A 14,633-nucleotide genomic window follows, 5' to 3' on the forward strand; every position below is an offset into this window, starting at 1 on the left:
GTCAAAGACTTCTAACTTCCTTTTCATCTTGTTATTATAGTCTTACTACCTTAGGTTTTCACAGGATATTTGAATTCCTGTTTGCATATACTTCTTATTCTGCTTAGACATTTCATTTGCCCTTTCATCAGCACTATCCCTACAATGGCTTCCTAATGGCTTTGGTGGTTGTGTGTGCATGTGTGTAATTTATATCAGTAAGAAAGTAAATTCTAATTCTTTATCCCTGTATTTATAGAGATAGCTGTGTACGGGTGTGGGCCAGGTAGAGGAGGAAAAAAGGCTGAAAAGGCAAAGCCTCATTGCCAGCTATGTGTTCTGCTACAGGGTTTAGCCCTGCATAGAGAATGATTCTTCCAGAGAAACACATTAGAGAGTCTCTGCGTATGGAAAGGGAGGTCTGGAGCTGTGTGGACTTTAGGAAAATGAGCTTGTGGAGGAAGCCAGAAGGGACGGAGTCCAGGGACTTGAGGATTAGGAAGAGACATGGTAGGATGTTGGAGCCTACAAAAATAAGTGGCCAGTGGGAAATTTCTGATGCTGGCATAAGTAAGGGATTTGAAGGATGGGGATAATATCTGGTTATATTTTCATTCAATTCATTGTCTTTGTGCAACGTAAAATATCACTGTTGATGCAAGTCTTCAACAACGCCAATAGTCTCACAAAGCCTTGTAGTGCTCATTTAGAGAAAGATGAAGAGGAAAGGGTGAGGCTGGTATCTTGGTTGGCATGATGAAGGGAATGCAGAGCAGCTGTGGCAGGAGAGATGTTGCATAATCAGGAGGTCAGGGCTAAGAACATGGAGCCAGAAGGAACTGTGGGAATGTAAAACCTTGAGAATTCACATGCATTTTGTGGGAAGAATTGGATTTTCCAGAATATTTAGAGTAAGAGCTTGCGCTAAAGGGTAAGTGGCACTGAGTGTAACTTCAGGCTACGCTAATGAACAAACAGGGTGGGAGCTCTCTGTACACACCTGGTGATAGGGTCAGGTGCAGCTGAAGACCCACAGTAATGTGGTAAGTGGTTTTTTTTAGTCTTAGTCTTTGAATTCATTGTATGACATGTTTTCTTTTGACATAGAAACAGTACTCCTAAAATGTAAATCATTTTCCTATGAAATAACATTTTATTTGTTTAACATTCACTGACATCTTCTAAGTGTAAGTCGCTTGAAGAGAGAGACAAAGAGGAGTAAGACACACTTGTGCCATAAAAAACTTATTTCCAGAGGAACAGAGACATGCAAAAACCAACCATAGTACAAGGAAAGGTAAAATAAGTGCTAAACGGGGTGCAGGAACAGTGTTCTCCGATTTGGGTTGGCAAACAATGGATTAGAATCCAACGAATGAGTGTTCTCCCAGAAGTTTCTAACCCTTTCTTCAATCACTTCTTTCCCCTGTTAAGAGAGAAAATAAAAATAATTTTAACATGATATAAAATACATAAAAAGCACACTAAGACTATAAAAACTAAAAAAAATGTCTTAATTGTGTATAATTTATCATCAACCTATCGTGTTTTCTGTGCTTGGAACAAAGGTTTTGAAGAACAATCTTCAAAGGCCAAGAAGGCAGTTTTGTGTGGAATGTAGGTCTGGGGTCAGGTATCGGCCGTTTTACCAGCTCTATAATCTTGGGCAAATTACTACTTAGCTTCTTCTAATGTTATATTACCAATCTGTAAAATGAAGATAATAACAACTCATTGGATAATTTTATATCCATGAGTTTATTCACCTTTTTTGAATTTATATTTTTTGTTCATATCACTTCTTGGATTAATAAACTTCCTAAATTTAAAACCCATAATTAAATCTTACTTTCGTTTGTCTAGAAGTTACTGCTTTTTGACTTTGACTAGGGGCAGACACCTCATCGGACTGTTTTCTTCTAATTTGTCTGCCTCAGAATCTTTGTAAGGTCCTTCTAGCTTTCTCAAGGTTTCAAGGTTATGCATGCTGCAGAGTATTCCATAGTTTTATATAAGGGAACATACTTTGTTCTCTTTTTCTTGGCAATGACTTTACCAACAATTTGTAGGGTTTAGCAGCTCTTTGAGTCAGAACTTTAATATACAGTCACATGGCATTTCTCAAAATGTGTTCTCTGAAAGACTGTTCTGTGAGGCCTCACTTATATGGTGTTCCATATAAGTGATAATAATTTAGGAAGCACTAAGGTAAGCAAGAATTTTTTAGGTACTCCTTAAATATCTGATGCACCTGAGATATAATAGGCAGCATTTTTGAACTTGTTTCTCTGCAGCATTCTTATTTGGAAATTGCCTTGTAGGACTGGCATTTAGGAGCACGATTTGGGAAATGCTGACTGGTGGTAAATTCTAGATTCAACTGACAGTGTGAGTGCATTATCTTATTAGAATAACTTTCTCCCAAGGACATTATTGTATGGAAGCACATTCATTGCTCTTCTGATCATTCAGAGGTTCTTAAGTGAAGTTTTTGCAGTATTCTTATCATCCTGATATTTCACTGGAAAGGTTTGATTTGTATTCTCCTTTCCAAATTGCTTTTAAAACTTACTAAATAGTAATAGGCAGAGATAGGTGGGAGAAAGAGTATGAAATCCTACAGCCCTGGTGTGGAATCACTGTTCAAGCACTGGGCAGCCATGTGACCTTGCAGAGCAGTCCATTTCGCCTTTTGAATCGTACTATTCTTGTCTCTACTTAGAGACATGGTTTTTCTCCTTGTCCTTTCATTTTTTTTCTCATCAGTACTAATCAGCTTATTCTTTTAAACTAAATTTGGAGCTTGACTAAAACTAAAAAGTGTAGATTAGGACATAGGATATTCATAAGCATCGTGACCGGCAGTTACAAGCCTAGTCACTATCAATGATTTACCCCTTTCCCTACACATATCCACAAGCAGGAAAAATTAGGTCACTTTTAGTCACCCAGGACTGAATCTCTGAAGTAGGAAGCTAAAGAGGAAGGTGTTCTGTTCCTCAGCCCCTTCCCACAGTGGGACCCTCCTAAACTGTTTGAACTGAGCAAGAAAGAACAGTGAATGGCAGCTTGAAAAAAACAACAACAAAAAAATACACACACACACAATCTTATAGTGTCATTTTCATAATTTTGCCAAATGATACTCTATTACTGAAAACTTAAAATCAATATCCTCAGAATACAAAATAGTCTGGGTAAATGTGCAGTATCTAAGTTCTCAAATTTCTCCCCTCAATAGGCTTTTAGTGTAAGTTCCAGTGTGTTTTTCCAAGTGAATATCCATTTCCCAGTCTTTCTCCTTCAAGCCTACTCTTCGAAGGTAATGTGAAATCCTCTTTATTTGAAACCATAAATATTACCATATAATTTCTGAATTCCCTCAATATCATCCTGTGAAAGCCTGAAATCCTCAGAATCTCTGTTTTCATAGGTTGGATACATCACAGCATTAGGATCAGATGAATGACCGAGACCCAAAGAATGGCCAAGTTCGTGAGTAGCAGCATACAGGAAGTTAATTCCTACAACCAAAGAGTGACATATGGTAACTATAAAAATACCTACATATGGAATAGAGCATAATATATAACAAAAATAATAAATAACTATAAAAATACCTACCTCTTTAAATTCTCCATGATTTACTTATTTGTTTCTAGGCTTTCATAAGAGGACAGGAAGGTTTAGAAAGACAATAGAATAGTGGTGTTTTAACTTTATCATTGCATCTATTTTTTTAAAAGTAGTTTTTCTATCTGTTTGCTCCTTATACAATTACTCAAATAGCTTTCCTCTCCTCTACAGAGGAGGAAAGCAAAAGCCTCAGAAACATTAAGATCTGGGTTTGAAACCCAGCTCCCCCACTTATTAGCTAAATGAGTCTGGGCACATTAATTGATATTACTGAATCTCATTTTCTCATTTGTTAAACAGAAGTAATAATTCCTACCATGTAGATTTTTCAGAATAATTAGAGTTTCCCAATATCTGAAAAACAATGGCTGATCAATAAATAAATAAGACTTTGAATAGCAGGAGAAAGAAAGTTGGTTTTGCGAAAGCAAGACTGACAGGCAGGATCTCTAGGAAATGCTAGGTTTTGTGTTTTATCGATTGCATTGTATAATATATATGCTTTTCTCTCTGTCATACTCATAGAAAAGCTTTGCAAAGAAGAGGAGGTTGTGAGACTGTGAATTTGAGTTACCAGAGTCCCAGTCATGGTGCAGTAGATTGTAGAAAGCTGCCTTTAGCCTATCTTGAGTGGAAAGAAATAAGAATTAAAAAGATACTTAAGATGTGAAATGGAGACAGTGTCATAGTTTCATATAGGTTAGATTTTCACAGCAAAGTGTCAGTATAGTGATGAATTCCCACTGCCAAACACAAATACTAATTTCCCTTTTTAAAAAATTATTTCCAATTAGAATTATTTATCCCAGATCTTTTCTCCATTAGTTTTCTGATGTCTATAATTTCCTACTTTGAAAAATGATGAATATGGTAGGCTGGGTTATGATGTGAATTCTTTCTGAACAATAACAAATACAATTGTACATCATTTTTACATATCATAGCATGGCTCCTCTTTTTTCTTCAATTAAAAACAAATTTTGGGGAAACATAAACCAAGAAGTATAATTTATTGAATTATTAATATTTTCCAAAAACTGTCATAAGCAATGTATAAGCATTACCTCGTTTAGCTCAAACAACACCCCTGTGAGGTGGGAATTATTTATAATCCCATTTCATAGATGAGGAAAGAGGGTCAGAGAAGTTGAATTACTTTCTCAAAGACACACAGGGAGTGATTCGATGAGGCGCAGTAAAGTGAACCCAATGTTGCTTGACTCCATAGCCTGAGCTTCCATCGTCTGTGTATGTAGTATTATGAGGCTATTAAATACAATTATGAGTTTAAAGAATGTGGTACAGAGGTTGGCAGTTATCAAGGGCTCAATAATTATTACTAGTCGAAGGAAATATTAAATTAAAGTTAGTATAAGAAGTTCAGGATTTTGAAAAGGATGTGTAGCAGAGAGAGATGAGATGCTGTACCTATACTGCTACCATCGGTCCAGCGTTCATCCTCATCAAAGTGGGCATCTCCTCCCAGGCCTGGTCCCGGTGCAAAGGCATGAGCCAGTGTGTTTCCTGGTCCATCAAATGGGTAGGCATCCCCGTGAGCTGAAAGAAAAAAAAGGATGATTGCCTTTTGCGACTAAATTTACTTTTAGCCATTTTAGTTTTGGTTTTATACAATTACTGAGGCTGGAAAGATGAGCCTAGCCCAAGAAGGTAACACCATTGTTACCAGCAGTCAGGTGCTTACACAGGGTGGTTTGGGTGTTGGTCATAGGCACTTTTTCTGTCACAGAACCAATGCTTATCATCGATACCCACTACATATTGAAAGCTTGATGGATATGGGAATTTAAATACATTCACATCTAATTTATGGTTGCTTCCAAGGTTTCTCACTTTCCTTGGCCAGGTGGTGGCAGAATGGAGGATGAGTTAGAACTGTGTTCAACAAGTAACATGTATACCTGTTACAGCATAACTTTTCTTAAAAACATAGTAGCTTAATCTTCATTGGCACAGAAGACATTTTCTTGGAGAACCATGCTAAGGTGTCTTAAATGGATTTGAATGGCTCTTTAAGTTGTGATTTGGGTATTGAGCCATATTGTTTATGTGTTCTTGAAAAACATGGAATGGACCTGACTAGTGTGACTCAGTGGGTTGAGCATCATCCTGCAAACAGAAAGATTGCCAGTTTGACTCCTGGGTCAGGGCACATGCCTGGGGTGCAGGCCAGGTCCCTGGATGGAGGTATGAGAGAGGCAACCAAGTGGTGTTTCCCTCACACATCAATATTTCTTTCCCTCTCTTTCACACTCCCTTACCCTCTCTCTAAACATAAATAAATATACTCTTAAAAAAAACCCCAGAAAATAAAATCATTGAATTCCATGATTAGTGCTTTCTGGAAAATGTTCTTTGGTGTTACTAATATTGTGACTGAAGTTCAGTTTCAGCTAAATTCACAGCACCTAGACATTTCAAATATTAGTACAGAATGAAAAAGGCAATATTTTTCTCCAAATTTGTACCATAAAATGCTAGTAATTAATAGCAGTTTACATATATGGGTTATGCTTCCTTAAGCCCTTTAATATGAAAGTTTTCTATTTTCTTCGTTTTTATCCATGAAGGGTGTTGGCAACAGTCCAGAGGGCTGCCTGCTTCTTGGAGACCACTTAAGGTCTTTGGAAGTTGTAATCTCTTTTCTTGGTTTAATGTTAATGTTAGATATATTTTAAATTGTTCCATAAATATATATGTGTGTGTGGATGTCTGTGTGCCATGACTAATGCTACAAAACGGAGGTGGGTAAACTTTTTCTGTAAAGGGCGAGACAGTGAGTAATTTAGTGGGCTTGACGGTCTCTGCCATGATTACTGAACTCTGCCATGGTAGCCCCAATGCAGCCACAGATAATAGGTAAGTAAAGGTTTATGGCCGTATTGTAATAAATATTTACAAAAACAGGTGTGGGCTGGGTTTGACTCATGGGCCACATAGTTTACCACCCTCTGCTATAGAAAGGGACTCTTAATGTACTAGTAAAAGTGAACTAACATCTCTCCCTCCATATATGTATATACATATACATTTGTTTAATAATACATATCATTAAATATTTGTAAATTCTGAAGGGAAGAAGGCACAGATATGATGAGCAAAATAGCTCAGAGGATTAGCCTAGAGCACAGGTGGCAACACAAGGCCTGCAAGCCTAATCCAGCCCTCCATCTTGCTTTATCCTGCCCGACACCTTGTTTCTACCTGGTGGCAGCGCCAAGCTCCATGCCCCTAGTTAAGGCGTAGTTATATTTATACAGTCCGAAAATTACATTTGGTCCTTTGAAGGCAACTGGGAGGCTGATGAGGTCCCTGGTGAGAATGAGTTTGACACCCCTGGCCTAGAAGAATCCCTTCCTTACCTCCTCTTGCAAAGCCAATCATGATATCAGCAGTTCCCAATCTAATTCTCTTGAAGTTCAGTGGGATCTCTTTGCTCCACAATTCGAAGGCCTTTGCTACCAACTGATTCACTTTGTATGGTGGTAAGTCTCGAGTATATGACATGATCCTGGTAGCAAAGAAGAAAACAATGTTTGACCTCTTAGGAAAAGGGCTTTATTATTTTTGCCTAAACAAGCCAAAGCAAAACTAACCTGTAGGTGACTACTCTGGAAGTCCATTTTGGGCTGTCTGGGAATAGTGAGTATGCTGCAACATCTGGCATTCCACATCTGGGCTTCTGCATTATTTTTATGATGTGGGAGTTTAATATTCCAGTTATAGGCAGGTGAAAGAATTTTTGCATCTCCTTGAGTTTGGCTTCTAAACTGTTGCCATCCCTTGTTTTTGAGTCATATGGATAAAATTTCTTGAGGTAGTTCTATTGGAAAGAGAGTAATTGATCTGTAATCCTTGTTTGTTGTCTTTTATGTCAGTAGTCTGCACATCTTTGCCTCTATACCTATGGACTCAAACAGTGATTTGAAGACACAATAATTACAAAGTCACCAAGTAAAATAACTGTGTATTCATGAAAAGAAAATTTAGTATTGGCAATGAAGTATTGTCATTCCAATTTATGAGCAAAAGGAAAAAAGTCCCTCCATTTTTCTTTTATTTCATTAACTGTTCTGGAGAAACCTTCTGTACACTTTATATAACATAAACTTGTGTGCAACAGCCAGTCAGGAAGAGGGACTAGTATGTCTCCAAGGGGCAAAACTGAGACCTTCCCTGGCATCAGAGACTGTCTTGGGGGATCCAAGTTACCCGGCCCCTTCTGAGGATCTCTGGAGATCTGGTTCCAGCTCAGGTTCAAGGGTGTTGAAATTTTAGTTCTGGGAAAGGATAATATGAAATTATTTAGTTTAATGTACATATTCTCCACAAGGAAATCTAAGTTCATAAATAACTTTTTTGGGATCACATATTAAATTAGTAACAGAATAAAAAAAAATTAGTAGCAGAACTGGCCCTGAGTTTCCTGACCGCCAGTCTTGTGCTCTTTCTACTGTTAAATCTCAGAAGACCCCACTGGGGGGCTGCAGGACAGAGCAGGTCTCCCAGGTGTATTCCCTGCATAATCGGTCCCTGGGAATTTCTTAAAGAACCCTAGTGTCTGAATAGAATAGCTGCCGTACTAAATAGGAAAAAATAAAAAAGTGAATGAAATAACAATCGCAGCAGCTCCAGCCTCGCAAGAACTTTTATTAAGCACTTACTGGTGGCAAGGACTATTCTAGGAGCTTTACATATTTGTCTCATTTAAACCTCATAATCACTCTGTGAAGCAGGGACAACATTGTTATTCCTATTTCATGTGAAGAATCATGGCCCAGAAAAGCAAAATAACTTGCACAAGTTTATCCCATGAGTAACTGAAGGAGCCAGTATCTGAATCAGTATGTGTTCTGATTCCAAAGCCCACTTCGTTAGAAGAGTGTGTAGGGCTGTATAATGCATAATTATATTGTTGAAATGATTTAAACATTGGCTCATTCACTGGCAGTTTAATTTGGAGTAGGTCAATCGGTAACTTGTCTCAGAACCTCTTAGGAGTATACACTTGACCTTAGAAATATTGTGGTCTGTTTTCCTGTTACCAATGATTGCATTTTATTCAAAACAGCAGCTACTTATTGTTCATTCATGACAGTTAGGAATTAATCTCATTTAAAAACAAAACATTTATTTTATCTATTCCAGAGCTACAGGCTTTACAAAGATACCTTCTGGAAGAAATCTTTACTGCATCCTTGAGGTGAATTTTCTTGCCTGGGGTTAAAACTAGCTAACCTCCCTCTAGTTTATTGGTAACCTGCACACTAAGTAAAGCTTAGGGATTCAATACTCTTGCAAGTGCACTCCTTCTGGGTAATATATTAGGTAGAACTGTATGAAATGGCTGTTTTGCAGGTAAAAATAGAATATCAGTAATTTCATATGATCCAATCTAACATTTACTTTTAAAATTCAACGTATGATAAAACCCAACTTTTCTTATGCTTAAAACTTCAATTTATAAATAATATGTACAAGTAAACACTTCATTATTTTACCAAATAATAATTATTTATACTTATTAGGCTGCTTATGAAGTAATATATTGGAAAGAACATGACTTTGAACCAGAAAAAATTGTCCTTGACGCCTTCAAAACTCATTTTTGATGTACCACCATTAACAAGTATGTGAATCAACTTAACTTTCGTTCCTATTTTTCCCAAGATTGAGCTGAGGGTCAAATGACATAATGTATATGAAGTACGTTATAATTGTTACACACATGATAGTTGGTATTGTTATTACTTCATTTATTTGCTTTTTCAGAATAATCCTGTGAGATATAAACACATAATTATTTCCACTGGACACATGAGAACACAAAGTCAAAAGTTCACTCCTTGCACATCATCATGCTTCAAAGTGGAGAGGTGTCCCTTCTACCCTTTTTCTGATTTCCAGTCTCTCCATTACACGTCGTCCTCATTCTAACAGGCAGCACTCTGCTCTTTATGAAAAGAATCTGGTTACACTAAATAGTGACAACCTCAATTTATTAAGGAGGAACAATATTTCAGGTGCTGTGTTAAAGGCTCCACTACACCCCCATTTGATTGATACCATGTTAATATCCAATTTCCAAATTAGTAAACTGAAGCTCAGAGAAATTTAATAATATTTCTATGCTAATAATAATTCATCTACATAGTGAATGGAGGTGGAACTCAAACCTAGTTTTGGGAGGCTCTAAAGCCTGTTCTTAATAGCTACTTTATTAAAACATAGATTGCCTTTATAATAGAAAAATTACCAAAATTGGAAAGCACACTTCCTAATGCTGATGGCAAGACCATGGAGCCCCAGGTGAGGGGGCCAGTGACATACCTGAGCCTGTTCCCACTGTGGCTCACTCACGCCTCCTGCCTCCGGGGGAAGTGGCAGAGCCAGGCTGCTGGGCAGCAGACACACAACGCATAGCACGGCCAGCTGCATCGCTGGGTCCAGAGATTGTTTTCAGATCTATGGTTGGTTTAGTGTTTTTTTCCAGAGGCTGGAGAAGTTTATATAGCCTCTCAACCCTGAATGTAAAAATAGGTGACTCATTTGAATGTTTTCTTTCTTATTAGTGTCTACAGAACTTTGAAGTGTGTGTTATTTTTCATTAATGACAATGAGGAAGTATTATGTTCTTATTGGCAAAAAGCACACAATGTATTTGTCTTTGGATTTTTTTTCCCTGTGTGCTGTATAAATTTAATCCACAAGAAAACACATTTTATTTGCCAGAATCAAATTGCTACTCAGACATATCTTCTTAATTTAAAATTTTGGGGAACATAATTTTGGGCATTACCACATATCTTAAAAGAATTTAAAACATTGAAATGCATAGAACAGTATGTAAAAAACATGCAAACAACCAAGTAATTATTAAGTGAACATTCTGTAACAGTCACAAAAGTCATAAAGTAGAACACTGCTGGCACCCTGTGTTTCTGTGGGGAATGAGGGTGGGAACGGCAGAGGGAAATGCTGTACTGTGACGTGGGTCAGTGGCCAACGTAGAGCCTGTGCTCCATTCCCTCACTTTCCAGGGACCTTGATGGAGCACTAAGGATTCCCTTTTTTTTTTCTTTCTCTTTTAATTTATTCCTTTTTAGAGAGAGGGAAAGAGAAGGAGAAAGAGAGGGAGAGAAACATCCGTGTGTGGTTGCCTCTCACGCCCCTGTACTGGAGAGCTGGCCTGCAACCCAGGCATGTGCTCTGACTGGGAATCCAACTGGTGACCCTTTGGTTTGCATCCTATGCTCAATCCACTGAGCCACACCAGGGCCCTTTTTCTTTTTAAATCCTCACCTGAGGATATGTTTATTGATCTTGGAAAGAGAGAGAGAAAGAAACATTGATATGAGAGAGAAATATCAATCAGTGGTCTCCCATACCTGCCCCCAGGGATTGAACATGTAAGTTAGGTATGTAGTATGTAGGTATGTGCCCTGACTGGGGATCAAACCTGCAACAACTTTTTGGTGTGCAAGATGATGCTCCAATCAACTGAGCCACCCAGCCAGGGCAAAAATTCCCTTTTTTAAGTCTCTTTTTAATCAGATCATTTCTTTTCTTAGTAGTCAACATTATTCAGAATTTCTTTTTAGTTATGTGAAAAAAATGAAATAAAAATTTGTAAACATGGGCCTGACTGTTCATTTACTATACTTATCATGCTTCACGTTCTATAGAAGCAGTGTTATCCAAAGTTAAGCCTTCAATTTGGGAATCACTTTAGACACCCTTCCTCTTCTAATCAGCCTGACTCCAGTCACTAACCCGCCACTGCTAGGGCTGGTTTGGTCCTTGATACACATAATGGTTGTTATACATACAACAATTAAGAATCCATGATCTAGAAATTCTTAATCTAGTCCAACTTCTTCATGTTTACCAAAGATAAAATTGCAGTTAAAGTGACAGATTAATTTATCTCCCCAAGGTCCTAGTTAACAGTAGTCCCAACTCCAAGTTCAGGGCTTTTTCTATCATATCACATTGCCTATTCATTTTGTCATGATATTATACATTTTGGGGGAAAGAGCACCGTGTTTTTTTACTGTAATGCATGAAATGGGAAACACAACAGACGTGTATGTGCTGGAGCTGCAGAATTTAATTATTCAGATATATATTCAAAACTATCTGGTGATTGGGTAGCTGTGTGAGCCAAGGTAAAAGTTCCAGATCAATAATTAAATTTGCTTTCTTCACATAGTTGCTTTAATTTTGAGTAGTCACAGTTCAACTTACTTGAAGACCTGGTACCTTTTGTCAGTATCTGGTATGTAACAGGCGCACAATGAATGTTTATAGAATAAATGAATATTTATGAACTTGGACCCACTAATTTGGAAGTTATATGAGGTTTACTATGATCTTTGCATTGAATTAAATTTAAAAGGCATTCTCAGGTTTTTTATTTTATATTTTGGTTTATTTTTAGTAAGTCAAAGAGCATTCAGAGCAATATTTTAAATGAATTTTAGTAACTCACTTGAATATTCACTTTTGGATTGGGAAGAAAGTTTTCTCTTGTTCATCTAAATTGTAATTAGTGAAAAAATAAATCAGAGGGATCACGTTCCAGTCTCTGCCTTTGAAAACTTGTGCTCGGGGGTGGGGATATAGGGAAGTAAATACTCTTAAAACGACGTGACAAATGCTTATAGTATGCAGTGCTACGACGGAGAAAGGAACAGCTCATCCTTGCAATGGGAATTGAGAAATGATTTATAAAGTTATATAGGAGGTGGCATTTTAGCGGGATTTTGGAGGGCAGCTGGAGTTCCCATGGGATAAGCAATTATAGAAAGAGTACGTGGGAAGAAAAAAGCATAAATAGGGTGAGTGGTCAATGTTGTTGGGGAGAGGGGGACGAATGTCTAGAAAAGAAGGTGAGGGTCAACTTGTGAAGAGCTGGCTTTGTATGCTAGGGATTTTGGACTTTATCCTAAAGGGTGCCAAAGGATGTTTTCTTTTCTTTTTTTTTTCTCCTCTATTTTCTTTTTTTTAATTTTATTTTAATCATTGTTCAAGTACAGTTTTCTCCCTTTTACTCCCAATCCAGCCCCCCCCACGCCTCCCCACTTCCCTCCCATTACACCTTCCCCCTAGTTTTTGTCCATGTGCCAAAGGATGTTTTCAAAGAAGATACAGCCTTATCAGATTTGTAATATTGTAAGAAAATTTGGGTGGCTATTCTGAAGATGGATTGTGGAAGTAGAGGTGACTCTGTAGAGGGATATTAGAGAAGCAGATATATCAAGAAAAAGTTATTACTATAATCCAAATGAGAGCCCTAGCTGGGTAGCTCAGTTGGTTAGAGTATTGTCATGATACACCAAGGTTGTGGGTTCAAACTCTGGTTAGGGCACATACAAAAAGCAACAAATGAATGCACAATAAATAGAATAATAAATCGATGTTTTTATTTCTCTCCCTCTTTATATTTATATATATTTATATATATATAAACTGCTTGGTTGTCAGATTTCCATGCAATTTGATTTTCTGGCAGTTCTGGTTGTCTATTGTCTTTCAACTGGTTGTCGTCCTGCTTTTGGCTGTGCGAAGAAACGAAGTGCCTCTACCCACGCCTCCATCTTGGCCAGAACTCCTGATATCTTGAGCGTGTTTTCATGCGCCTGTTGTTGTAAGGAGAAATGTCTCCTTAAGTCTTTAGCTCATATTTTTAATTGGGTTGTTTGTGTTTCTGTGGTTGAGTTGCAGGCTTTCTTTATATATTCGGAATGTCAAAAACCCTTATCAGATATATGATTTGCAAATATACTCTCCTTTTCTCTAGCTTGTCTTATGACTTACTTGACAATGTACTTCGATACACAGAAGTTTCTGATTTTGATGAAGTACAACTTTCTGGGTTTTTTGGTTGTTTATACTTTTGTGTCATATCTAAGAATCCACTGCCAAATCAAAGTCATGAAGATTTATACCTATTTTCCTCTAAGAGTTTTATATTTTTAGCTCTTATATTTAAGAGCTAAATATGACTCGTTTTTGATAGCTTTCTTTTTTTTACTTTTGATTTTCCCCTGCTGCAGTGTGAGCTTTGTCCTTTGGTTTTCTGACCAGGCTGGTTTCACTTGTTATCATGTTTAACGGGAGTCATTCAGCCCTGGTCAGTTACCTACTGTGTTACAGTATAAAATACTTACCTCTTTGTGCTTCAGGCCCCTTATCTGAAAAGTGGAGATAGTACATTTCTTTTTGGGTTGTAGTGAGAATTGGATAAGAGGATTAAGTGTACAAAAGAATAAGTCATGTTTTTGGAGCGTGGTAAGAGTTCTATAAATGCTAGTTTGTATTGTTGTCATTGTCATTATATGCTAGGAGTTTCATTTATTATAGTTCCCTTTTTCTTTCTCCTATATATGAACCTAGCATGGTGATGAGATGATTAAGTATAAAAGAAAATAGGTTTAAATGGTTTTGTTCTGATAATTTTACTGATACTGATAATGCCAATGTTTTCTGAGAGACAAGGAAGTAATTATTTTAAACATTACAATGTAGTGTGTTATAATAACTAACCCAGAAAATCTCCTTATCATAGATAACACTGACCTTTTAGACGAGAAATGCATATGTAGTATTTATCAATAAAATATTTGGGTGGATAGTATGAACAAGAACATATCCACAGAAGAAAAAGCTGCAACAATTGAAATTGAGTAAATCAGGCATTTGGATAAGTAACACAACTTTAATTTTAAATGCATAGCAACATTTCACATTCAGGAGAAGGGGTTTATACAAGGAAAGGAAGGCAGTGAATGCATCTGATCCTATGAGCAGCCCTCCTACTACATCTGGGTGAGCGGCTGTCGGACAAGCTGGCAACTGAGCTAGTGCAGCTGCTGCCTTCCTGAGCACCAGGCATCTACTAGCGAAAGCAGAACTGTAGAACTGGGAAAGTGGAGGAGGAAGGAGGGCACAGAGGGAAGGTAGGTGAGAGGAAAGTAAGAGAGAGGATGATTGCAGTG

The 14,633-nt window shown here is 37.5% G+C and overlaps 1 protein-coding gene across 1 annotated transcript; it reads right to left on the reverse strand.

Moving 5' to 3' along the window:
- Window positions 1-1,112: 1,112 nt before the first annotated feature.
- On the reverse strand, window positions 1,113-10,135 carry MMP7 (matrix metallopeptidase 7). Its single transcript, XM_028516681.2, has 6 exons — window positions 9,964-10,135; window positions 7,230-7,456; window positions 6,996-7,144; window positions 5,044-5,172; window positions 3,342-3,503; window positions 1,113-1,405 (listed from the first exon to the last, which is right to left on the reverse strand). Exons 1-6 carry the CDS (start codon window positions 10,069-10,071, stop codon window positions 1,389-1,391), a joined length of 792 nt encoding a protein of 263 aa, XP_028372482.2. The 5' UTR covers window positions 10,072-10,135; the 3' UTR covers window positions 1,113-1,388.
- Window positions 10,136-14,633: the final 4,498 nt, after the last annotated feature.

The sequence above is a fragment of the Phyllostomus discolor genome, chromosome 6 (assembly GCF_004126475.2).
Source record: "Phyllostomus discolor isolate MPI-MPIP mPhyDis1 chromosome 6, mPhyDis1.pri.v3, whole genome shotgun sequence".
Classification (NCBI taxonomy): Eukaryota; Metazoa; Chordata; class Mammalia; order Chiroptera; family Phyllostomidae; genus Phyllostomus; species Phyllostomus discolor.

Bases quoted from the DNA above. Each gene is read 5' to 3' on its own strand.
- MMP7 (XM_028516681.2), bottom strand. From the start codon at position 10,071: ATGCAGCTGGCCGTGCTATGCGTTGTGTGTCTGCTGCCCAGCAGCCTG. The intron at 7,457-9,963 runs GTATGTCACTGG...TCTTTCCAATAG, and splicing joins CACAGTGGGAACAGGCTCAG to AACTACCTCAAGAAATTTTA. The intron at 3,504-5,043 runs GTACAGCATCTC...CTTTGGTTGTAG, and splicing joins GACCGATGGTAGCAGTATAG to GAATTAACTTCCTGTATGCT.